The sequence below is a fragment of the Lissotriton helveticus genome, chromosome 4_1 (genome assembly GCF_964261635.1).
Source record: "Lissotriton helveticus chromosome 4_1, aLisHel1.1, whole genome shotgun sequence".
Lineage (NCBI taxonomy): Eukaryota > Metazoa > Chordata > Amphibia > Caudata > Salamandridae > Lissotriton > Lissotriton helveticus.
In genome coordinates, this window is record NC_136063.1 from 446,737,427 (window position 1) to 446,763,760 (window position 26,334).

A 26,334-nucleotide genomic window follows, 5' to 3' on the forward strand; every position below is an offset into this window, starting at 1 on the left:
GGGAAGGGAGATTCGAAGACTCAATCGGGGTTTGGCTGTTGGCTGCAGAGAAGGTGCAACGCAGGCGTAGCACATTAGCGTGGGTGCCGGTCTTAGCCTGAGGTGGTCCTGTCCTGATCCAATTTGGTTCGTACTTGTCCTGATTCTGGTTTGCATCTATTCTTTCCTGCTGGCACCTGCACTCTGGGGTTCTGTCCTTTGACCCAGCCCGTGGCCAGGGTTGGTCTTCACACCATTCTAGGTAATTATAATAAATGTGGGTTCGTCATTGTACTGTTTTTCCTTTTTCCACCCTCCATATGTTTCAATGCTTAATGAAAGTTTCTCATTCTATCTTACCTTAATCATATTTTTGTTGATTGAGCAAGTTTCAGTTAATGTAGTATGGACACTGACATTTAATAATTTACATTAGATAAAGAATGTAAACTTTTCCAGAGTTTGTGGTTATTATATGAGTGCAAATATTTATTTACTGCCTATTATGCTAACAACCTTGATCCCTTAGGACTTTACGTACCAGTGACTAGGATTGGTAAGTAAAATGGTATAGGTCATGAATGGTTAAACAAAATTTGTTGAGCGTAGGTTTACCTGTTCATAGTGTGTAGGTTGATTTACGGGCTCAGGTGAGTATGGTAAAATCTCGGGCAGGTGAGCCCGCGCTCTATCACTGGTCTGCACCGGAGCCAATCTCGACATCCTGCGTGGGTTGCGTTTGTCAAGGCTTGTTGGGTCCAATCCAGATACCGACACCGCAGTCAACTAGATCCTTCGTGGGAACAGCTCGAATCCAGCTCCTGGTTGTCGTCGATGCCTCCTGGTCCTCGTGGCTGAAGAGACAAATTTCACCTTTTCACCTGCAAGCACCCGACATCTGGTGGCATCTTTCTATCGCCGCCCTGGTCACTCGCTAGTGGCCCAGACTCTGTCTCCTCTGCTTTCAGGCTCTTCAGATCTTCAATCCACCCGGACACTTTTCCTCTGGTCGCCTGCAGCACTTCTTTGTAGCTCTCCATTGAAAATGACGATGAAACCTGACACAAAAAGGCACCTATGCACCCGGATTCCCTGGTGAGGTAACACAAGTACTTCGGTGCTCCCGTGGGTCTTGATTGTCCTAGTTTAAAAGGGTTCCATCGTAGTCCATCCGGAAGTGTCCTTAAATTATTAAATTTGCAACTTGTTTCCCATAGAAAGTCAATGGTAACCCGCGGCTGTGTTTAGACACTGCACGCGTCTCCCGTGGGCCTCCTACTTCCTAACCTTTGATTGTTTAGAGTACCACAGCGATTCCACAGGCCCCAGGCCTGCTTTCTATTCCAGACTTGGTTCTTATACCACTATTTTAGTATATGGTTTGTGAGGCCCCTAGGACATAACATATACTGTGCAGCTTATCGTATGCTAATTGAGTAACTTGTATTGTACTTTTACCTCTGACCTCATAAAGAGTGCAGAAGGGTTGTGTTTAGAATAAATACATATATATTTGATATATACCTTGTGTGGTGTGCTTTCATTTGGTACTCAAGGGATTATAATTGTAAAACAACTCGCTTAATTCGCTCTCTGAAGTCTTAGCCTGAAGACTGCTCATCACTGCTACCCCTAGGATAGCTTTCTATAAGGTTGACTTTACAACCACCATCAATAAGGGTTGATTAGACTGGTGCACGGTGCCCACTAGAATTAGTGGACATCATACGCCAGGCTAACTTCTCACAATGGTCATTCTAGTTCCTGAGTCCACTAATAGATTTAACACACTTTTCTGAAACTTCTTTGATGACTAATACTATTTCATCTGATGTAACTTCCCTGTCTTCAAAATCAACACCTTCCTGTGCTGAACAATTGAATCTAGGATCAACCTTGTGACACACTTTGCCAAAGTGTCCTTGCTTACCACCAATCCAAATCTAAAAAAAAACATTATTTTGTTAAAATAAATTGTTTTTTTCAACCTTCCTTCATTTGTTTTCTTGTGTGTTTCCTCTTTAAACATTTCTGTTTAACACTAACCTCATAACTCCCCTCCTACTCCAAAACTGTCCTTTTTCACTAGTTCTCTGGAGGAAGCCTGATAAATCTCAATGCTTGTCACTATACTAATAGTTTCTTGCAAATATGTATTCTATATTGTGAGTAAAGTCTCTTGAACTTTTCTATCCCTACATCGAACAACTATATAGTCTCTAATCAATGATGGTGCAAACTTCTGAAACTCACAGTCTGCAGCTAACATGTGTAGAGCCACAACATCAGTAACTATGGATTCATCTCTGTGTTTCTCTCTTGTACAAGATATGTGCCTTATAACTACCAAACTCTGCTATTCATTAAATATTTTTCATAATCTGTGTACAGTCTGATGGTATTGATAACATCTACTTCTCTGTTACCTCAAACCCTAAACTATGTTCTAAAAGATAACATTTATGTTCTGGGCAGTGCCTGTTACTGCTATGGCACCTGCATACTTGTAAATGCTTTGAACCCTGTTTTCCATTTGAGTGGTGGTTTCTTTGGGAGTAGAAGAAATGGTGCGGGAGGGTTTACACTCTGCATTTCACCAAACTATATGGTTTACAAATTCGAGAGATTAACCTACTATAAAAAGTACCAATGAGGTGTAATGAAAGAAAACAAAAAAACACACACAGACAGGCTATGAATCAAATCTGCTGGTGTGATTCATCATTTGAGTTAAGCTTCTGCCACCAAAAGTCTCTTGTGACACTGAATATGGGTCGACCCATCAAGACAGCGAAGATAAGAGCAACTGGTCCTTTGCCTCTCTCGTACTCTTTTTTTAAAATCATTAGTATGTTGTAACATGCATTTGTGCAGCAAGACTTCACATTTGAGCAGCGGATAGTGATGGTCAGAACCATTGCTCCTCTTGTGTAACCATAATTATTATACAGAACGCATTAGTGCACCTAAGAACAATCATCTCACGCTTTCCAAAAGCTCTACACCTTATTGCGAAGCTATACGAGAACTGCTATGAATCTACTGCAACCTACACTGAACATTGTAACAATCTGCCATGGCACATTCTGCTGGGTCTTCAGAACGGGTAACCACATACCGTATTTGATCCCCATGATCATTTAATTTAATTAATGATGGGGAGAGAAACTGGATCACATAGAACACAATAAAAAGGTGTCAAACAAATTACAACTTAAAAAACATTTGGCAAACCCCTGTTGTTTGTGATTGGTACTCATATTATCAGCTCTTCCATCAAGGGAGGCACTTTAGTGCTAAGACAAAACAGAAGAATTGTTGATCAACACACTCACTACGGTATGATGCGTCTCTCAGTTGTGGCAGTATTTGCTGTGGTCTGGTAAGCTCGAGTTAAGGACTACACCTGATCCTTAGGGGTAAGAATATACATGTACATATTTTTTTAGGATGGTTTTTAAGACCCGATAATCATGCGTTAACTTGCAATGTTCACTAGCAACATGATCACCCCATGTTTGATGTACAACTCCTTGTGCGCCCATCCCATCCCTTGAAGATGGCAGTGATGGTTTCACAAAAAACTTTTCCCTTGTCAACATTTGTCTCCATATTGTGTTTTGAAATACTTACAGGTTGAGACAATGGTGGATACTCATCCAGCTCCTGTGACACTTGTTATACTCTTTTTGAATTAAGTTTTGTATTTCAACTTTTCAATACTTCATCTCAATAACTTGACAAAGTGACTACAGTATGGTCCTGAAGAATGCCTTCACAGCTTTGTAAAAGAGAAAAATAGGCCGATCCATGTTTGTCCCCTTACCAATGATTGGATTGAAGGCTTCTTTCCTTTCTTAGCATTAATCCTATTGCTTAGGGGCATAAAAAAAGATATTTAGATGCACCAAGAGATAGTTTTATTCACTTCATGGCTGCACTCTGCACCACACCCCCACACCTGTAGCTCAGATAGGCACCTCTCTGGCCCCCCATTTTTTAGTGCTCCTTACCCCCTTGAGGGAATTCATTGCCACAAAACAAGCTTCTGCAAATGTTGTGAAGACGAACCATATGATAAAGTATGTCACCTAAGGGTGGGTGAGGGGTTTCATCCTTAAGGAATGTGTTGAGAGTGATTAAGGCAGTAAGACTAAAATATTCTGACTGCTACCCTTTCATAAATCATTATTTTCAGGTGTGTCAGTCCATGTTTTTCAATTCAACTAAAGCATGGCCGATTTCTTAAAAGTAAGCTCATCACTGGACACATAGTGTCTCGAACACATGAAGTGATAAGGTAGCATAAGAATGTCAAATAAACATCCTTGCACCTCCAACTTTTGAGTCTACAAGGAAGTTGTGACGGACTCATTTTCGAGGGTGACCTCATTGAAATCAATAGAAATGTAAAAGGAATGGAGGGCGTGTACGGCTTTCAGGGTGGGTGATCCTACTCAAGCCAGGGGAAGCATTTCACTTGTTTGAAATGAGAAGATTAGCATAGGGGCAAAGACACCCTTCAAGCAATAGAAGGACACCACAAGCTGGTTTATAACAGAACAGATATGTTGGCAGCATGTGTATAGCACAGCTGGCAGGCATAATCTTAAGGCCCTGGAAGCAGAATGGGTACGAGTATAGAGCCCATGCTGCACCCAGCCTAGTAGCCTTTGTGGGGAATGCTCAGTGTGTGTACTATAAAAACGCCAATGCTCGTGTGCTTTAACTTGTACAGTACATGTTATTATTTTATCTGCTATGTCTTTTTAAAAGCTGCTTAAAGATCAGTAAACTCTTAGTGTTTATATGCATTTACATAAATGTTTTTATGAACCACAGTCATGTAATGTCATGTTGTACAATTGCACATTTACATTTTCAGAAAGTAGTAGAGTCAGCTCCTGTTAGTGTTATGTGAATCTGGACTTTTCACATTCATTCCCATGTGAAGATACGATTACCTCCTCATTGGTAGCTATCCATTAATTCCATTTTTGTCAAATGTTCCCACTTCCATTCACTTGTATTGAGAAAAATTGTATAAATATAACAACACAATATATGAATTTTAACATTACATGCAGTGGCGGTTCCTCTGCTAAGGTGGAGGAAAGTCGCCACACTGCTCAAAAGGAAAAATAAATTATAATAACTATTGTTTATTTTTCCTGTTGCAGTCAGTGGCGGGCGGGGCTGGCCAGAGCAGGGGGAGGAGTGGTCTGCACTCCCTAATTGGGCATGACTGTTTGGTTGGCCCTCTTGGGCCGGCCAAACAGTCATGCGCACTTTGCATGTTCCCCACCAGGTTGCATTACACAACCTGTTGAGGAACATGCACAGGCTCCCTGTCCCCGTCTGAGCGCCGAACCATGGGGCTCAGACCAATCACAATGCTGCGTTGTGATTGGCTCAGGGGAGCCTGTGTACCCGGGTGCTTCCTGCTGTGGGCCAGGACTGGAGACAGGAAGATGGAAGATGATGGAGGAGGAGAGGCGCCGACCGGTCGTTCCAGGTAAGCCCCTCTTTTTTTTTCATTACCCCTTCGCCCACCCCCCGCCACCCAAGTCTGGTATCAGCCGCTACTGATTACATGCTCAGAATTAAGGTTAAAGCTTTGGACTGTAGAAAAGGCAATTGCCTTACATTAGTTTTGCTTGCTTACTGACTATTTTGCATTAGATCATTGTTAGACTTTATAGGCTATCCTGAATGTTGTTTTCTTTTACACATCATGTACTTAATTTTACAAAAGTCAAATGAGATAGGGCAAACTTTCTAAGACACTGTGCCCTATTTTATGCTTCCACCAACATTGCACCATACAATTTTCTCACCAATAAACACCCCAATCGAAATGCAGTCTGAAGTTATTCTCTAAAGCAGCAGTTCATAGTAAGTCCAGCATGCAGGGTGGCTATCCTGATAATGGAGAGATTTTCCTGAAAGCGTTGTGCTTTAACCCAAATAGTACATGGCAAGATAGAAGATCTGATGAAGTCGAGAACAGGAATGTTACTTGATTAGTAGGACACGGTGTAGAGGCTTCAAACACACATGAAGGGTTTTTACTAAAGATCTTCATCAGTGTAACAAAGATGGAGGGATACAGCTGAGATAAAGACCGAAATTAAATATATTCCACATGAAAAAGCCTCATTCCCCAGCAGGTACATTTTTTGTCCCAAGTCCAGCTACTCTTTTTCCTCTTGCTCCCAGTATCATCACATTCCAGAAACAATCATTTTTATTGAGCAGTACAACAACTCAGAACACAGCTCAGCTGCCTACATCCGGCTGGCCGTCAGAGCGAAGTCCAGAAGAAATAGACACAGCGTTCGGGCCTACACCCCTGAGGGGGACCCCGGGAGGGAAAATGTTATGCCGTGATAAGTAGCCAGTGCAGGTACAAAGCTACCGCTTTTGAGTACAAGAAAAAGAACAAACGACAAAGGAAACCCCCCTTCCCCCAAACCTGCCCCCGCCGCCCACCTCCGCATCAGTCTCTCCTTCCTCCTCATACTCTCGACCACCCCAAGGCCCCCCTCAACGCCGCTCAAACCACCTTAGCAGGTCCCCAAGGCTCCAAAGGAATAAGTTGAAGAATCTGTAAGTACTTCGGGCAAGTGACCTCCCTCAAGTCCCTGGATAGAAGATGCAGGAATGGGCCCCACAGTTCCGCATATTCCGTCCCCTTTCCATCCATACTCAGCGATAGCCGCTCCATAGCTAAAAGATGCCACAGTCTTCGAATCCAGTCCCTCGGGTCAGGTGAGTCTGGTGAACCCCACCGCGCAAGGATGACTAGGTGCGCTGCAAGCAAGCCTGGGGCAATTTGTCTACCCCTCAGCGAGCGCAAAGGAAACGATTTGACATGTGGAAGCCCTAATAGCGCATGCTCAGGTGCTCGAGGGAATGTGATCTGAAAGGCGTCATCCAAGTCATCAAGGATCACCTTCCAATACCGCTCTAGCTTCGGACAGTGCCACAGAAGATGCGTCAAAGTGCCAGGGGAACCACACCCTCTCCAACAGAGGCCCGAGTTCATCCCATCCCAAGCTTTGATACGAGCTGGGGTATAATACCAATAAGTAACCAACTTGTAGGCGGACTCAGTGCCTTCTATGTTGGCAGTGGTGTGGTGGGCACGATAGAAAACCTGCTCCCATTCCTTACGCGACAGCGGGCGCCCCAGCTCTGTCTCCCAGCGAACCTGCGCTTTCGTACGTAGAGCTTTGGGATGCATCATAATCATTGCATATAGGTCAGAGATAAGCTTGCGATCATCCTTCTTGCAGGCTATCCATTTTTCGAAAGCCGTCATAGGACGGGACATAGACGCAACGTTAGAAGGCTGAGTAACCCAATGCGCAACTTGCGAGTAAGGAAAAGCATCGGACTCCGAAAGAGAAAAGTAGTCCCTACAAAGCTGGGGAAACGGGATTAGGCCATCAAGCTCAAAGAGGGAGCCCACTCTCTTACTACCCTCTTCCCTCCAGCGCTGGAAGATCGGAGACGCACATCCCGGAGGGAAATCCAGGTTATCCACAATGGGCGTCATAGGGAACGGGAAAGTAGTCCAACCCTTGCGCATTGATCCCAAGCCTTCAGTGTCGGTGACGTCACCGGGGAGGAGTAAAGACCCCAAGCTCTGTGCTTACGGGGAAGCCACAACTCGCGCCAAATATTGCACCCTGCTACCGTCTGATCCATGAAATTCCAATGCTTACTGGACCAAGGCCTATTTCACTCAAGGACAAACCGCAGGCATGCCGCCTGAAAATATGCCTTCAGCAAGGGGAAACCCATCCCACCACTGGACTTGACAAGTGATAAGGCAAGCAGTGACCTTTTATTGCTCCATAAAAACGTATTAATGAGCCCCTGTAGCTTCCGGAGGGCTCAATGGGAGCATTTGCAAAAGATACAGGATGTGGGGGAGTACTGTCCTTTTTGATTGCCGCCGGCCTACCGTACCAGGAAAAGTTAAGACGGGACCAATCCAACAGTGATTTGCCCGCCCGGTCCACCTAACAGCTTGAAATGAAGAGAAGCCATTTTTGCTATAGATGGCGTGAGACGGATTCCCAGGTATGTAATATTGGAATGTATCCACTGATAGGCAAAGTCCTGTTGCAGATCCTGCACCTCAGCAGCAGGAACGGATACATTGAGTATCTGCGATTTGGAGAATTTAACTTTAAACCCCGCTACTTTGCCAAATTCGAGAAGCTCTGCCAACAGGTGCCGCAATAAAGAGTGGGGCTGCATGCGCGAGAGGATCACATCATCAGCATACAAACTAATTTTGTGTGGGTCTGCGCCAAATCGGATCCCCGCTATACCCCCGTTGGACCTAACCCACTGGGCAAAAGGCTTCATATAGAGCGCAAAAAGCAACGGGGACAAGGAGCACCCCTGCCTTGTCCCTCTGGTAATAGGGAAGAGGGCAGATCGGCACCCATTCACCCGCACCGCCGCCTTCGGAGCTGCATACATGCAGCCGACCCATCGCACAAAGTTATCCCCCAGACCGAAGGCCTTCAATACCGCAAACAGATATTTCCAGTCTACGCGTCAAAGGCCTTCTCCGCGTCTATAGATAAGAAGAAGGCCTGCGCGAGGGGACAGTGAACCAGATCCGTGAGGTGCAGAAGTCTTTTAGTGTTATCGCCCCCTTGCAGGGTTGGGATAAAGCCCGCCTGGTCAGGATCTATTACGCCGTCCATCAATGGGCTAAGTCGTGCCGCCAGGATACTGGCAAAAAGCTTAGCGTCAATGTTAAGGAGCGAGATCTGGCGATACGATCCACATTCCGCAGGATCCTTCCCGGGCTTGGGAAGAACTGTGATGGCCGCCTCTGACATGGAAAGGGTCACCTCGCCACCTCCAAAAAGGAGTTGAAAAGGCGCGTTAAAAAGGGAGCCAGCTCCGCACAATAAGTTTTATAAAAGATAGCTGAGAAGCCATCCGGCCCCGGGGATTTGGCCAGTTTCAGGCACGCAATCGCGGATATGACCTCCTCAATACGGATCGTGGCATCCAAAGCATCCGCCGAAGCCCTGGTAAGAGGTGTAACGTCGCAGGATGCCAAATAAGCTGCCACCCGCTCGGAGTCCAATGCCTCCCCCTGATATAAGGTCTGATTGAACTGCCGGAAGGATTCTACGATGAGGGAATCAGTGGTATGCTCCACTGCATGAGAGTCCCTAATAGATTGAATGGCCGATTACTGCGCTCGCGCTCTCAACCTGTGCGCCAACATCCGCCCCCTCCCCTGTCCACGCTAAGGTAGAATTTGTGCCGCAAGCGCAGAAGGGCGTGCTCCGCTCTATCTAGATCAAGGTGCTTCAGCATGCGTCTCTTTGTCTCCAATTCCCTCCATACGCGTGGCCCCCCTGTCCTCTTGTGTATCGCTTCCAAGTCACCCACCTCCTTCTCTAACTCCGCACGCTTCACCCGTGCATATGTCGCAGCCAGCGCGATATACTCCCCCCGGACCACCAGCTCGAGGGCTTCCCACACCGATGTTAAGGACACGCCATCCTGATCATTGTTAGCGAAATACTGGGTGATAGCATCCCTGATTCGAGTGACTGCAGACTCTGAATAAAGGAGAGAATCTCGGAGATGCCAGCCAGACGACGGCAGACGCTGCCCACGACAAGTAAGCAGGACCGAAATAAGTGCATGGTCCGACAGGGAGCGTGGGGTGATAGTTGCTGCTGACAGATGGGGCAAAAGAGAGGACGTAGCCAAGAAAGGATCTAAACGCACATAAGTTTTATGGGCCGAGGAGTAATAAGTGTAATCCCGATCAAGGGGATGGTGGACCCGTAACACATCATGTAGCCCACCTTCTAGCAACCATTGCCTCCCCCCTGCGACAGAGCCCCCGCCTGATGTGACCTCAACTCAGATCTATCCAGCCCCGCGTCCATTACTATATTCAGACCCCCCCTTTCAGGAAGGGCTCTTGGCGTTTGTTCGGCGCATACAGTGACCCCACTGTCAAGTTCGTTTCCCCCCATTGCACCCGGACAGCCACAAACCGCCCTCTGATGTCAACCACTTGTGATAGGATCTCGCAATGCGCCCGCAGAGAATAGCTACCCCATGTTTCTTCTCTGGACCCGAGGACCAAATTTGCACAGGGAACCGCTTGTCCTTCATCCTCCTAGTATCCCTAGAGAGGAGATGGGTCTCCTGCAACAGGCACACATCCCCATATGCATTCTCCAACAAGAAAAAGGATGGCCGCACGCTTGACAGGGTTATTTAGGTCCCTAACATTCAGACTTACAATTTTCAGATCTCGACCCATATCCCCTAAAAGGGAGGGAAGTGCCAGCACAACATCCCAGGACAGGAGCGCTGAAGGAAGCGCAGGAAGCGATCAGGAGGCCCGGCCTACACCTAACTACCCTGAAAACTGATGCGGAGCCCCAAAAACAACCCCAGTCCCAAAACCAACCCCCACAAAAATACTGAACCACAGAAACGAAGAAAAATATCAAAAGTCTTTTGAGCTGAACAAAGTCCGTCTGAGGAATCAATCTGAGGGAAAACATGGCGCCATCCCAGAAACTCACCCAAACCTGATACAGGGCACCTCCACTCAACAAGGACGAAGAGAAGAGTGGAAGACTCAATATCACCCCCCCATGTCCCACCTCCGGCACCGCAGAAGAACCCAACCTGTGCCAGGCAAGCAACCCTCAAGGGACGCTCTCATTGTCGGTCACCAGCGCCACCGAGGCGACAGCCGCCTCCCTCTCTAAAAGGCAAGCAGAGAGGTCAGGTTTCAACGGCGGAGGAGGCCTTCCAACTCTCTGCCATTCAGTGGAGCATCTGCGCCGCCGAAAAGGTGACCTGGCTGATTCGGCCTGAGCAGCAGACCTCTCCAATCCTAGCGCCTCGTAAGCTGCCTCCAGCGCGCGGATCTGTAGAAGCTTGCCCTTGAACTTAAAGATGAAGCGAAACGGGTGCCCCCACGAGTAGGGGATGCCCTGTTCCCGCAAATGGGCCGTAATAGGCCGGAAGCTCTGGCGTTTGACAAGAGTGGAGGCCGCCAGATCTTGAAAGAGAGCGGGTTTATGCCCACGAAACTGCACCGGATTGAGGTCCTTGATCTGAAAGTCATGTACACACACTAGGATGTCCGGTGGGGGAGCTTTGGCACCTTTCGGCAGGCCAACACGATGTACACGATCTAGCTGAATGTCTAGCTCATCCCCCTCATCGAGGATTTGTCGAAACAACGCCCCCACATACTCCCGCAAACTGTCTCCTTCCCCTTTCCATGGGACTGCACAAATTCTGATATTGTGTCTCCGCGAGCGGTTTTCCAAGTCCTTGGTGTGTGCCTGCAGGTCTAGGTTTTGCTCCGTAAGGCGGAGAACGTCTTGCTGGAGCTGATGAACCTCGTCGGCAGTGCCCAGGTCATGTTCCTCCAGGGTCGCCACTCGCTCCCCAATGGCGTCTACATCTCGCCGCATCTCCAGCACGTCTGAGGAGAGTTGGGAACGAGTTCTAAGATGTCCTCCTTAATGGCTGCAAAGAGCTCCAGCATAAAGGCCTTAGTCGCCGGCGCGTCAACATCCTCAGGCTGCGAGGACTGGGCATCTGACTGCGAGGCAGTCCGACCCCCCGCTTTCTGTAGCATGTCTTTCAGGGGCTTATCCTTCTTACCCCTGGTAGCTGACATCTTGGCGCCGCAGAGGGTCCAGCAGGGTGCAAACAGGTTTCAGAAGCACCCACTCCCCGCTGGGCAGCCCAGGCATGGGCCACAGCTGGAGAACGCCGCCCGCCGACACACAGGCCGATGGCGCGCCCTCCTCCATCTAACGATCTCCTCGGCTCAGTAGCGCCGCTGCAGAACAGCACGTGGACGCCTCAGCACCACTAATCGCACCAGTCCGCCCTGGTGCAGGGGCCGGTGCAGGCCGCCGTCTGTACGCGTCTCCTCTGCCCAGGTGGCAGCGTCAACCCCTAACCCAGGGAACTCTTGGGCAGGCAAGCAGGGCGGCGGGGCTCCTCACCCAAGGTGTAAGTCCAGTCCTAGGCCCCACGAGCCCCACAGAGGCTGCAAATCAGTCAGGTGTCCGCCAGGCCCCCGACCACTCCTCCTCCCTGTCCACGGACCTCCTAACGGGCACCTCTGGAGGTTTTCCTTCACTGTCCCCTCTCCACCGTTTCCAAAGCTCCAGTGGTGCACTGATGTAAACCCCGAGCTCTGTGGGCTCCCAAGCAGGTGGGGGAAGGCGAAAGCAGAGAGCACCGCCCGCCGATATACGGGCCGATATGAGGTCCCGCACCAGCCCCGAGAGCACCGCGCCCAGAGCAGGTATCCCGAGAGCACTCCGCCCAGAGCAGGTATCCCGAGAGCACTCCCCGGCCCAGGGAGCACTCCAGGCAGCGGGAGAGAAGGGGCCCCCGCCGATGCAAGGGCCGATACCAGGCGCCGCGGGGCTCCCAGACCATCGGGCCCCAGCCAGCCAGCAAAGTCCACTGTAACCCAGCCCAGAGAACAGCCGGAATCGGGGGGAGGCCGCACACGTCACCAGAGTCGGGGCCCAATGCTAGCATCACTAGCATCACTACCATCTTTCACAATTAGGCCATACTTTCTTTTGTATTTTCTTGCCTTCCCCTTAAAATAAGATGACCGCTTTTTGAAAATTCCAATTTAGTGCTAGTATTTGACTGCATAACTCATCATTGCTCCGAAATGTGCTGTATTAAAGAAAATGTATTTCTTTCTTCCTCACACCATATGATTTCATCGTTTTAGACAAAAGCATTTGCTATGTGCTTATAGTTCTTATGAATTAACTAGGATATTGCAGATAAAAATGCTTTATTTAATAATCTAGTCCCTTGAAAACACAATGGAACACTGAACAACTAAAAGAGTAGGCTTTCAAAGGTTCTTGTGAGACCCTTCTCTAAAATAGCCAGGGGCTGATTCTCCATTAGGGGCTGACCCCCCTTAAATTCCTTCACATTCTTGTACAAATATTAGATTGATTAATTTAGAGATAAAATCGTATCGCTAAACAAATCTATGTATTCAAAACTGGGCTGTGTGTCCCAAGCTGCCTGCCCCGCCTCACACTGAAGTAGAAGACGGAAGCCAGGCAGTAAATCAACTTTCTAAACTATGGCGCAAGAGGCAGGGCTTTCTGTTCTAAAGCCCTTTATTGATAGTGTGGTCTATGGTGGTATGCACTGTTGGCCAGTGGCGCAAATAGCGTCACGGTTTCAGGGGTAGGAGACTTCATTCCTGTGGGAGAGCAGCCGTCCGTATTTCACAGGTATCGATCCCACCCTGCATAGATCCCACCCTTTCCCATTCATCACAGGTAGGATTGGATGCAAGCATGTGTGTTTTGGTGCCATGTTCTCTGTAATGGTAAGTGTTAGAATGCTAATTTTCTGTTATGCATATTGGCCTGAGACCCCTCGCCACGCTAACCTCCTTCACTGTGACACCGCAGGCCCTGGCTGCAAGTTGCTGGTCAGTTAAAAGTGGAGCTGCTGCATTTGTTCCCCTGCAAAAAGGACCCAAAATACAAGCAGGCCAGGGTTCTTGCTCCCTTGTGAAGTTGATCCTAATATCGGAGTCAAGCGCAAAGCGAGAGCTATGTACTTACAGTGGGAGGTTATCTGCTCTATGACATTAAAACTGGCCCAATCGTCATGCCCTTAACAACATTAATGCCAAAACATGATATATATTAATAGTTCATTACCAGTTTTAAAAAAAATTCAAAGATATTACAAAATTATTACTGAATGTTTTTACTGCGTATCTAGAATCTTTCAAACATTAATAACCCTATGAAACTAGTATATGCCAAAACATTTGCCTTGCAGAATTCTGTATTAAATAAGGAGCTGATCACATTAGGCAAGAAACCATCAGGGTCTAGGTGAGGATTTATGGGGGTGAACCATAGCAACCACTTTCTGACAGACTATATAGGTGATGGTATATGTGGAAACTTTTTATAGGGAATATTTAAGATAAGATGATTGGACAACAATTAGATTACTACCCATCGTTTGTCTTGGTGCAGAAGTGTATATATGCATGTATGTGAAGGTGTTTGGTGCAAACGCAACTAAGGAGTAACAGGGCGCATAACAATGAGTGTGAGCCCAGAGATATGAGACAATGTCACTCATTAAGGGAAAGTAACTCACAAGTTCCTAATGTGTGAAGGGTGTTCCTTTAAGGGATGTGAATCCCAGAGTGGCAGGAAAGTAGGAGAAGTGCTGATGTTAATAGGGATGTTGTACATTATCCTGGGAGCGTAAACAGAGAAGGCCAGATTGGTGATGTCCTGGCTCCTTGTGTGATGCTGTCTGTCTGTGGGGCACAGAGTATTGGCCAGGTAAACACGATAGTCTTTATGATGGCCTTAAATGTGATGCAGCTCACCCTGAAGAGAATGCAGACCTGGAGCGGGAGCTAATGTAGTTCTAATGTATTGATGTGTTGTGGTTGCATTTCTTCAGACTTTTGAAATGTGACACAGCATGCAGGAAGCCTCTAAGGAGCGCCCGAGTGGTGTCAGATAAAGAGGTGAGCAAAGTGTTGCCTCTGACCATGACAAAGAGAACCAGTGATTGCACTGCAGCTATGAAACCCATTTCAGAAAGGACAAGTTTACATTACATTTTTCAGCTGGGAGAGCAGCCGCAATACTGTCTTGTTAATTCTAACAGAATGTACTTTGAAAGTGAGCATGTGTACAAAGTCAATGACAATCAGTGACAAAAGATCTCTACATCAAGTGTCTACATACTGTGATAGAGACAGGAACACGAGGAAGTCTGTGCATTAGGGAACTGCTCTAGGACTGGCTCTGTCTTGCATTTAGGTAGGATACATTAAGATCTCTCATACTCAACTGTAATAAGCAGTAATCTTGGATAAGTGGGTTCCCTCCTGATTTACGAACAATGAGTGTTAAAAACATTAAGGCAATGCATGTCAATGATTTAGTTACTCTCATATTTAAACTTTTACTTAAACTTCCCTTCCTCAAGAGTTAGCTATTTAATCATGATTTTTTCCTTGCATACTTAGAGCCGTGTTAAGTGTTTATGAAGGGCTTTGATTGAGAGCTCTGACGCTGAAGCCAAAGCAAAGTTCCTGTCCTTGGGCTGGCCGCTCTGCAGAGCACACAGAACAATGGTCATGTATCCCAGTTGCAATTAAAATTCTGTCGAAATGTGTGTGAAAGGGCGCACAGAAAATATTTACAGTGCAAAAGGAAATAAATTGCTTAAATGTGAGTGACTGTAGTGTATGTTTGTAAGTAGTGAAGTGATGGAGATGCGTGGAAGTGCATTCGGGGAAGAGTGAAAAGAGGGTGCTGAAGAGGAAAGAGTGGTTGAAGATGTGCAGATGGACAAGATGTCCTGAGAAAAATTAAATACATATCATAAAGCGCACATAACTGAAGGCCAAAACTCCTTCCACAGGCCTCAATGCTATTAAAATTTCAGAATTGAAACATTTTGAGGGTTCATTATTTATAACAAATACTTGTGGTTACTTATTTATCTTAAACAGCTTAAAAAGCCAATCGTACTGACAGGTTTTAGCTGTACGTCAGTAGTTGTGTTACATATCTGGATGCAATTACATCTCAGAGATAAACCAAAATACCAGTCAGGTAGCACGCTATGAGAATCACAGAAATTTACTTTACGTGTTCCCTTTTAGAGAGTCCCCACATTTTTCATCCCACTTAAAGACCTGTCTGCACATATTTCTATATAACTGATTGCAATCAGCAGCTGTGGGTCCTTCAGGAAGCTTGGTTAGAGCATTTTCTTCCAAAGTTGATGATGCATGCGGTGCGAGACACTGGGAAAGCACACACTTTAAAAGGCTGAAGTTGTTGCGTTGAACCATTTGCACATTACAGTAACTGTTGAACAAATGAATGCAGTAAGATATAAGGCAGATTTTAATGTGTTTAATATTTCAAGACTATACGTTCCCACTGCTTTTATAATCCTTGCTTTATCACTAATTTAATTTGCTTTAAAATGCACCATTAGCCAATCTTTTTTTCAATTTTTTTCTCTGGAGGATGACCCAGCCTGGACCCAACGTTTGTCCATTAACCCCTTGTGTGCTCCCGTCGGCCGTTGGCCGACGGGAGCACTACCTCCCTAGTGCTACCGTGGGCCAACAGCCGACGGAGCCCCACCCACCCTTTAGAACGCCCGCACCGCGGCAGAAAAACCGCCGCGGTTAAGGCGTTAAGCTTGCTCGTGTTGCTCATAACAAACTTTTACACCCCACCACTTTTAAATGTCACCAGCTGCCACTGGCAACCAATAATATGCACATTGCGCGTGTGGACGGTGATAATAAAGAACACAGCCCGGTGCCCCTAGAACACCTTGTTCATATCCAAGTGCATGTCTCCCATTTAATCGTAGCTTGTTTGCCCACCCATGATAGTGTGATCATACTAGATATAGCATTGCAAAAAAAATTATTATTTATTGGAATGAAGACATAATTAAACAAATAAAAGATTTTGGGCAAGATGAACATTATTTAATTTTTATTTATTCACGGTTTGTATCTAGCTTCACAGCACAGCTCTCTGTATAACGTATTTTACGACTTCTTCATGATATACAGAGTTGGCTTAGGAACCACCAAGAAAATGTCATTTTCTCGCCATACGCTATTGGCTGCTTGGTCTATCATTCTGTCTTTTTTTAGGTAGCTTGTAGGACTATTTTACGTAAGAAAAATACACTTGATCATCTACCATTCAATTCTATATCACATATACGCGCTGTAGGAAGGCAATCTGTTTTGTTCTTTTTTTCCTGAATCAGGCTTTATTTTTTTTATGCTTTTGTTATTACTTTAGTACAAGCCATTACTACTACTACCTTTAATATCATCATCTTCACCACCATTAGCTTCACCATCACCAGCATTACCATTATTAGCACCACCGAAGCATGCTTTACCTCACAAAAACCAGGCTTATTGGCTTTACCAGTACTTGTTACAAATCGAATTTCGTTTGAACTGTGAATATGTTTATATATAATGAGATATATCGATGTTATTTGCTGGCTTGTAGATTACTATTCATTGTAGCAATCTATACTGTAGCCAATGGACTGGAGAGGGATGCAAATTAGGCAATGTTGTCTAGTACCTAAATGTAACACTTTGTTAGAAGAAGGTCTGTGTTTTGGGTCATGTTTCTACACCGGAACAAAGATGTATGATCTCAAACATAACACTTGATATCCCTATGCTTCGCTTCCATTTTTTCTCAAATGTTGGAGTGGTTAAAATAGTTTTCTGCACATCCTTGAAAGGAATCAAAACCCTAATTTAGATTTAGGCCCTAATTATTTTGTTCATTATTCTGTTTTACCTGTCACTTGCCCACAAACTGTAAAATTGCATGTAAAGAAAGGAAAACAGTATAATGTGGTTTAAATGTGTGGTTAAACGTGCATGTTAAGTTGCAAATTTGTATCTGGAAATAACCTACAGCCTGCTTTCAAAAAAAGGTCGAAATGCGGAGTGGCTTTAGTGTTTTTCTTCCCATTGTATTCTGGCTGAGAAATTCCTGTCTTCAATATGTAACAGGAAATTCGGAACAGCAAGAATGTTCCAATTGTAGTATGTAAGTCTGGCGTGAGAAGTCACAAACACAGGGAAAAGCTGCAGAAAATGTATGTAATCTGGTTGCGACATAACGGAAAAGCAGGAAGCTTTTTCTATTGTTCATATTGTATTAGAGTTTTGGAAGTTAGCCAAAATTAGTATTATAAGACTAGACTCGAAGTGTGTGTAAGTTGAGACTGGCGTTTGCTTTTCTTATAGCACGTCGCTCTCCAATCTGTACTAGCCTGGCATATGCAATAATCCTGTTTGTACTCCCTTTTGTTGCAGATGTGGTGATTAAATGATTTTCACTGCTTAAATGATTTTTTTCCCCGACATCCTTATAAGAGACGATGTGGAAAAAAAAACTGGATTGCAAATAAAGAGTAAGGTGTGCAGAAGTTTGAAGTAACGATAATTACATTTGTTAATTTAACAAAATTAATTAGAAACTTACGTAAATCAATATCTTTATTATGTGGATATACACATTGTATATCACCTCTCGTGTGTGTGTATATATGTATATATAAATTAAATCTCAAAACAAATATTCGAAATCTAGTCATCAAACTTTAACGGATTGGCTGGATCAGAATAACATAATTTCTGATCTCCAATACGGTTTTAGGTAGGGCAAAGGTACCGTGGCTCAATGTCTCAATCTTCACCTAATAATTGGAAAGTACACGGTCGCTAGGCGGGGGGACCTGCATCTGGCATTTATGGATTTATATTCTGCCTTTGGTCTTGTTAATCGATCAAAGTTATGGGCGATACTCCATGGAATAGGTCTAGATGCAGATCTGATCTCCTTTTTGGCGGCCATGCATGAGAATACCATAGCTTCTGTGCGCCATAATAAAGATGGTAGCCTCACAGACCCATTGCCCGTTAAACGGGGGTGCGACAGGTGTGCATTTTAGCACCCCTGTTGTTCACACTCTACATTAATAATTTAGGGCCTGCTTTAATTTCCAGTTGTAAAGATATCCCAAGGGCCGGCACAAAATTGATCCCGGCTCTGCTTTACGCAGATGATGCGGTTTTGCTGGCAAGGACCTCAAGAGGGCTTCAAACTCTTTTAAATTGTTTTATTGATTTTATGGACTCCCTAGATCTGGTCACGAATTATAAAAAGTCCCATTCCATGTCCATCGGCTCTGTTAGAGCAAGGAAGGCTAAATTATACTGTAAGAATATGGAATTAACTAAGGTTTCTACCTTCCTGTATTTGGGGGTTCTCTTTGACGACCGACGCTCGTGGGTTATGCAGCGTATGCATAAAAGGAACACCTTAGCCAGAGCCTCGGGAGCCATTGTGGAATTCGCTAAAAGAATTGTCTCGAAACCTCTCCCCGCGCTCTTGAAAATGTATAGTGCCAAGTGTCTCCCAATGGTGACGTATGGGAGTGATCTATGGGGCTATCTAGTGTCGAGCGAAATTCAGGCGGCTGAAAAAAAAATTCCGTAAATTACTGTCTGTCCCGGTCTCCACCCCTGTTTTTAATATTCATGAGGACCTTGGAGCTGGCTTCATCTCAGATCCGATTGCGGTTGCCCCCATTATGTGCTGGCTGAGAATTTGGGCCCAACCGTTCCCTAAGCTAAACTAGCTGATCATCAAGGACTGTGTCTCGTTAGACAAGGGATTAGATCTACCCTGGGTTCGCTATATCAAGTCTCAAATGGCTATTCTTGGATGCCCTGAGCTATTTTCAAGCCCTAGAGCCCTGGGCAAAATAGCGATTAGAGACTTGAAGCGGCAGTTCCTGAATAGATCTATACTGTCTAGGGAGGAAAGGGAGTTAGTGAAACCCACAGTGAGAAGTTTTGTCATATTGAGTATAGGTAGTCAGATGCAACCATATCTAACATATATAAATAGGCCCTATCACCTGTTTGTCTTAGTTAGATTCAAGCATAATATGGTTCCCTGGCTACTGGCCTTCCCGAAAGGGTTTCTAAAGAGGGATCGTTAAGACCCTGTCCCTGCGACAACTTCTCAGATCAAAATATTCTTCATATGATATTTTCTGTGCGTTTTACGTCTCGTTACGCAGGAAATTCATCATCCCCCTCCTAAAAGGCCTACATTTTGGAAAAGTCAGACCAGCGCTGCTATATTTACAAATGTTGGCATCACCCATGGTGTGTTTTGGGGTTGCCAGCTACATAACAGGCGCCATTTAGGTGTAGGAATAGGCTGATGTTAGCATAAATTGGACTATGTCTTAAAATGAATTCATTTATTTAATATCAGTGTTTTTTAACCCCTTGCATGCTGGTGACGAACCCCAGCCGTCACGCTCCGCGGTGCTCGTGTGCGGATGACGGCTGGGGTTCGTCAGGGCCCCGCCCTGTTCTTTTGTTTACCGCACAGCGGCGGAAACGGACCAGCAGCGAAAGGGGTTAACAGTATATTATGTAAACATGAGATGTTTTGGACAATAATAGTTTTATTATTATATATTCATTGACTTAGGACTTATCGTGTTGGATAGGATTGCGTTGCATATGATGGCTTTTTAATAATTTGTGTAGTAGTGTGAATTTTTTGAAACAATAACCCTTGTAATAACGAATTGACTGTTTTAAAAAAAAATTGGATGTGCACTTTGATGGTTTTAATCTAAACGAATAAAGTTATACTTGACTTGACATGACTAGTCATCAAACTGTATTTGACAGAGTTTTTGATCTGTGGCAATTCTAATCAGAGATTAGAAACAACCGTGTAAGAAGCATTTCTTAACGAAATTATTGTTAAATTAACTCTAAAATGACTGTTTTGCTTCGTTTGGTGATTTTTGTCGGTGTCTGATAAACTTATTTAATGATCTTTCATGTTGAGTCTTTCAGGGGTCATGTGGTTTCTGATTGGGACTAAACGACATTTCTGTAATGCACATTATATCTCTTAATTGGTATTTGCATCAATGCATAACGCACAATCTGCCATTAATAACAAAATGGCACTGTATTAAATTACCAGTAACAGTCTGTCAGGATATACTTCTAAAGAGAGTCAGTCGCTAAAGGAATTGGTCCATTGACAGGTGGGATATTGCGTCCATATACAACAACGCTGTCTACATAGATAGTGCTTTGGGGACCACTGTGTTAAACCTTATTGTAAGAGTGGTAGAGGTTTAAACTTACAGTCTGCAGCTGGTAGATCCGGCAAACTGTGACACTTCATACGCTGCGCCCAGTTCTGTCACAGTAAACACCAACTATCAACCAATAACCCGTACGAGTGCTAAAGAGGTGGAGGGGCATGAAATGCGATCATAAACACAAATGATGGACTAACTCGACTGTCACATACCAAGTCTAGTTATAGTGGTTAGGACGTTCTACCGTAAAACCAGATTTGTTAGCACTGCTTATGTGCATTACTTCAATTAAGAAAAATAGAATTGTTACAATAATTGTTTCCACTGACAGTCTATAAATATTTTCAGAGTGATAAATCCTGAACTTTTCTCTTTCAAGATGGCCGCACCGACTACTTGGATGGAGCACAAGCTTCGTTAAGTCTTTCTTTTGTGTCGTATCATTAGAGCCTCTACGGGTTGGAGGCTTCCTATTAAAAATATTTGCTATTGGGATGCTGCTTCATCCGCGTCCGGGCAGTGCGTGTATTTTCTCAGGCCTTACTCAAAGGTATTTGAAAAGGAAATAAATACAGAAATGTCGGAAGCCACATCGGGATAGGACAATATGTATTAACGTTCATAGGTACTTTTCATGGAGTGCCAACGAGAAGACTCGCACAAATGCAGCCATCTGCGAAACTGCCCTTAAAAAAAGTAGCTTCCACTCGACGTTCAAAAAAACAGTATAAGTAGCTACAGTAAGAGCGCGCCGGTTTTCTTGAGTTTACGTAACGCGCGTGCGCACTGTGGCCGCCGGTGGCGCGGGAGACTTGAGCGTGAAATAAGGATGAGAAGTATCGCTGCAGGGAGAGCCCAAGTCAAGAGCTGATTGTATACGAACCGGGAGTGGGAACTACGGCTGTGTCAAAGGTGAGATGGCGGCAATAGGGTGAGCACTCCGCGGGTTGCTATGCGTCTCTTCGGATAGCTCTGTCACAAGAGTTTGTCTATAGACGTAGGGAATATTGGAGGAAGTATAAACCATTTAGACGTCGTCCGTTTGTAACCAGTGACGTGAAGGCAGTGTTGGCAGCTGTCAAAGGCAGCTTACCATCACCGAGCCCAGTGCCAGTTTTGGACTTCTTAGCATTATGGGACGTGTATTGATTTTACAATAAGATCAATTGGACCACAAATCCCAGAATACACAAAAAAGGTTGCTCCAGGTGAATTATTCACGCACGAAACTGGGAAACTTGATAGGTCTGAAAGTGTGTGAAATGTGATCCTGAATACAATGGGGTGGAATCAGTGAGAGGTGGTAGCTGCAGTGTTCTGGTGGGAAAGTGTATTTGTTAATTAAATAACTTCAATTGTCCATGAGTGTAACCGAAGGTTTGTGGGAGCCCGACCCCCAATTATTCACCTAACCTAAATATTTTCATCACCCCAAAATTTACCTGTAGCAGTATGGTTCCAGCAACCTTGATCTTGCGATAAGTAACCAGTCTCCATAACATCAGGTCCAATAATTTAGAAGAGTAAAATCCAATAGTGACTGAGACCACTCAATATCTAAGGTCTAGAGCGATAAAAAAAGTTAGTGGTTTATTCCTAAAATGTCAAAATAGACAATGCACAGAAAAACAGTAAATGCCAGATACAGAGTGCAAAATCGGAAATCAAGTCTTTTAAAATCCTAATAAGCAATAAAGTCACCCAAAATTCTAAGTTTCAGACTCTTAAAGAATCCTTGCACATCTAAAGGTAGAAGAAAAATCTTAAATACATTGGACAGTCTTGGGAGGAAAATGAGGGTTTTCCCTCGCACCCCTTAACTAGGTCTTTTTAATACATATTTTGTACATAAACAATTAGCAAAACTGCAGATTCAGCATGGCTAGCGTTGGCTTATATTGGAGAAATCAGAAAAGATAATAATTAAAGGTTTTATAATACTAACCCATTTCTAAAATTAAATAATCTTTCCATTAGTTTACACAGGAACTGTAATCCAGAGATGTAAAATGCAGTATGATACATTGTAAAACAAAGACTGATTCATTAGTGTGCTAGCAAGCTTACTTTGGTACTTACAGTGAAACTGTCATTCAGAAAGATAAATCGGGGAGACAATTGAAAGTTTCATTCACAATCCATACTCTGAGTAAAATAACCAATTTCGTCACAGTTTGCTGTGCTCTGCGGAAAACTGTAGAGAGAGAAGACTCGCAAGAGGACATTGATTGGAAGGGGAGAATGAGCTGGAGGAAGATGAGCAAGTACATCAGAAACAACATCTATTTTAATAAGATGGTGTCTTATGAAAATGGCATAACTAACCTACATTAAGAAACACAGTTCTAAACTTTATAATTGAATCGTGTCAAGTGCACCATCATTAATTAATCTGTTACGGCTATATTAATCTTAAAAATCATTAGTAAACACAAATTATTCGTTACCCAAAATTGCACATTAGAAAAACTTTACCCGGCTCGCTCATTTAAATTCTAGTTTGAGAACTGGGGAATAGTGACATGTTTTTATAGTGCTATACGGTCACATCATGTTGCAGAAAGCACTGTGAATATGCAAGTCCTTAGTTAAAAATAAATGTATTCCACTTGGTACACAATAGGCTGATGTGAAATGTTCAAAAGATTCAGTGTTTAAGTGCTTTGAAAATGTATGTTCTTAGTACTACAAACTCAGTCTGCATATAGTCCAAACTTCTTTATAGATTTCTGTTTATAGAACACATCCCAGGACTGGTAACAGCATTTTAGTATTTCCTAAAAGAATAACGCTTTGTCACCATGATGTGTCAGATGAGGTTATCAATTAAAGCCTACCCTGGCTTCCAAGCACCTTTAGAGTTTCAGATCAACTAATGGCGCCTATTTGCAGTACTTTCGGATAGTAGCCAGGCACCCGGGCGGGAAGGCTGGTTTCTATTGATCTGTCTGGGCCTTTTTTCGCTTCACAGTGAGGTAAACCATCGCCCCAGCCTGTGGCATCTAAAGGTCGGCAGTAACCATGCATGAACGATTTTCTCTCCTTTTATAGATATATATTTTTTTACAACATTTTATTTGTCTGTATAATGCAGAGCTCCGAAAACCGGAGTCATCAGCAACAATAGGGAAACAACAATAATATCTGCAATAATAACACAAACACCCCTCCCCTCCCCTCCCTCCCAATTGCGCCGCTGCCAATGCACATATACAATAGAGAATCTGTAAATAAACATGCCAAGTTCAGCAAGACACTTCACAAATTGTCCAACGTTCCAGCTGTCAAAGTGTCGGAAGGGCAGCCCTCTCAGGTGGAGGGTCCAAGTCCAGCCCTCGGTAATCAGCCAACCTCTTCCAGATTTTAAAATGTTTGCGAGGGCACCCCGTGGCCAAGAACACAAGCTGCTCCAGTCCCATACAGAAGTCCATTCCATTCCTCCAGGCAGCCAGTGACAGAGCGCGGGGCGCCTTCCAAACCCTGGCAATGTCTCGTTTGGCTAAGGTAAGACCCAGGATTAATGAATGACGCTTGTAGGTGTTGCCCCCAATCCCCTCCATAACATGTAGCAACGCCAGTTTGGGGTCGCGGGGAAGCTCCCAGGCCAGCATTTCAGATAAACAGCTAAACACCCCAGTCCAGAATCTATATAGCGCTGAGCACCCCATACAGTGTGTAGAAGTGTACCCACCTCCGACCCACAGCGGAGACAGTCAGGGGAACCAACCATTCCCGCTCTCCAAAAGCGCAGTCGGGTGAAGTAAGTGCGATGGAGGTACTTAAACTGTATAAGTCGCAGGCGTGTAGAGATTGCTGCCCCCCTAGGGCTTGCTAGGGCCTCCGCCCAATCCTCATCCTCCAAGTCCCCCACGTCCCCCTCCCACGCGGACTTAAGTCTGTGCAAGTCGGAGGAGCAATGATGGACTAGCGTCTGATAAATGCGAGAGAGCTTCTTATCTGGCAGTTCCCCCATGAACAGCTTGGCCTCCAGGGGACTACATTCGGGAAGGCTCTCCTGGTCAGTCAAGTAGGGCGTCAAAGCATGCCGGAACTGGAGGTACTTAAAAAAACTGAGAGCCTGGCATCCTAAATTCGTCCTGGAGATTCTGAAATGACTTCAGGGAGAGGCCTGACATCACGTTGCCTAGAGTGGAAATACCAATCGCATCCCACCCTCTAAAGCCCAGTAATGCGTCCAGGTGGGGCAGGCGAACATTGCGCCAAAAGGGGGGGGTCTCTCGAGTGAGCACGTTCCACCATCCCATTCTGCGTAGCGGTCTTCCAAACTTGGAACATCACCTGAGTGGCCGCAGGAAGGCACCCTCTAAGCGGTGCCGAGTACAGCAGTGTATGCACCGACGCGGAGCCCATGAAAAATCGTTCAACCGCGTAGGCCGGGTCGCTCCTATCACTGTACCACCAATCATTTAGAACCAGCAGGTGCGCCGCTTGGTAGTATGAAAGCACGTCAGATGTGGCCAGCCCCCCGGTATATGAGGAAAGAAAACACATTCGCAGCGCCATGCGCGCTGCTCCCCCGGGCCACAGAAACCCCCCCAGCGCCGAATTGACTTGCTGAAACCAGCGGGGCGGAATCCGATGTGGATGATTTTGTAGTTGATAGACCAGACGAGGAAGCGCCACCATCTTAATAATCGCGGACCTGCCGTAAATGGTCAGTGCGGTACAAAAGGGGGTGGTGATGGACGGAGCATCTGAACCAATCAAACACTCACACCCAGTCAAAAGATCTGGGTTTAATCCATCACCGTTCTTTAGCCCACTCTGCCACCCCAGTTCAGACATGGCTATATGCAAATCAGTCTGACCCTGTGCCTTATGGGAACAGTCCAGCCCGAACTGCCAAGCCATGTCTTCCCTGGACCGGAAACAAGCTTCCGAGGACCGGTTTCTGGCATTACAGCCTTCTTCAGCCCGGCTTGCTTGAATCCAGTGGCAAAGTGAGCAAGGGACTCACGTCTGAGCATACCCTGCCACACTTATGGCGGCCAAAGCGGTACAAAAGGGGGTGGTGATGGACGGAGCATCTGAACCAATCAAACACTCACACCCAGTCAAATAAATGGTCAGTGGCATACGGGACCACACCTTTATGTCCTCGCGCTTGTGATCCCATACCGGGGCAAGATTGCGCTCTCGGGAGGCAGCCGCATCCTCCGATAAGTAGACCCCCAAATATTTCACACCGTCCGTCGCCAGCCTATGGCCCGACGCCCACCCTCCCACCTGCTGCTGGCCACCGAGTATCTAAAGCGTGGACTTACCCGAATTCATATATAGGCCAGACGTTTCGCCGAAAATCTGCAATATGCGCAGCAGCCGCGGCCCGAGCGATCCAAGTCTGTAAGAAAAAACAGGACATCGTCCGCATACGCTATTTTATCAGTCAGACCCACCGACCATCGAAAGCCTTTAAGTTGGGCATCTATGCGCACCCACGACGCCAGGGGCTCCATAGCGAGCGCAAACAAATAGGGGGAGAGGGGACAGCCCTGACGCGTCCCCTGCCGCACTGGAAAAGATCGGGACACTGCGCCCCCCACA

General features: G+C 45.4%; 2 protein-coding genes across 6 annotated transcripts in view; one reads left to right on the forward strand and one right to left on the reverse strand.

The window, feature by feature from the left end:
• LOC144828656 (RING finger protein 151-like) overlaps positions 1 to 20,928 on the reverse strand; it is a 233,260-nt gene extending 212,332 nt beyond the window's left edge. For both annotated transcript variants that reach the window (XM_078687030.1, XM_078687029.1), the window contains exon 1: positions 20,813 to 20,928. In XM_078687030.1, the coding sequence (XP_078543156.1) occupies positions 20,813 to 20,852 (40 nt within the window). In that variant the 5' untranslated portion in view covers positions 20,853 to 20,928. The remainder of the gene's footprint in view (positions 1 to 20,812) is intronic.
• The window catches only part of RAD54B (RAD54 homolog B), a 608,133-nt gene that overhangs the window by 37,470 nt on the left and 544,329 nt on the right, over positions 1 to 26,334 (forward strand). Inside the window, exon 1 of one of the 4 annotated variants that reach the window (XM_078687027.1) lies at positions 21,209 to 21,319. The exons of 2 other annotated variants lie outside the window; for them this stretch is intronic. The gene's annotated coding sequence lies outside the window, so the exon portion shown is untranslated. One more of the 4 variants, XM_078687024.1, reaches the window with a different exon arrangement.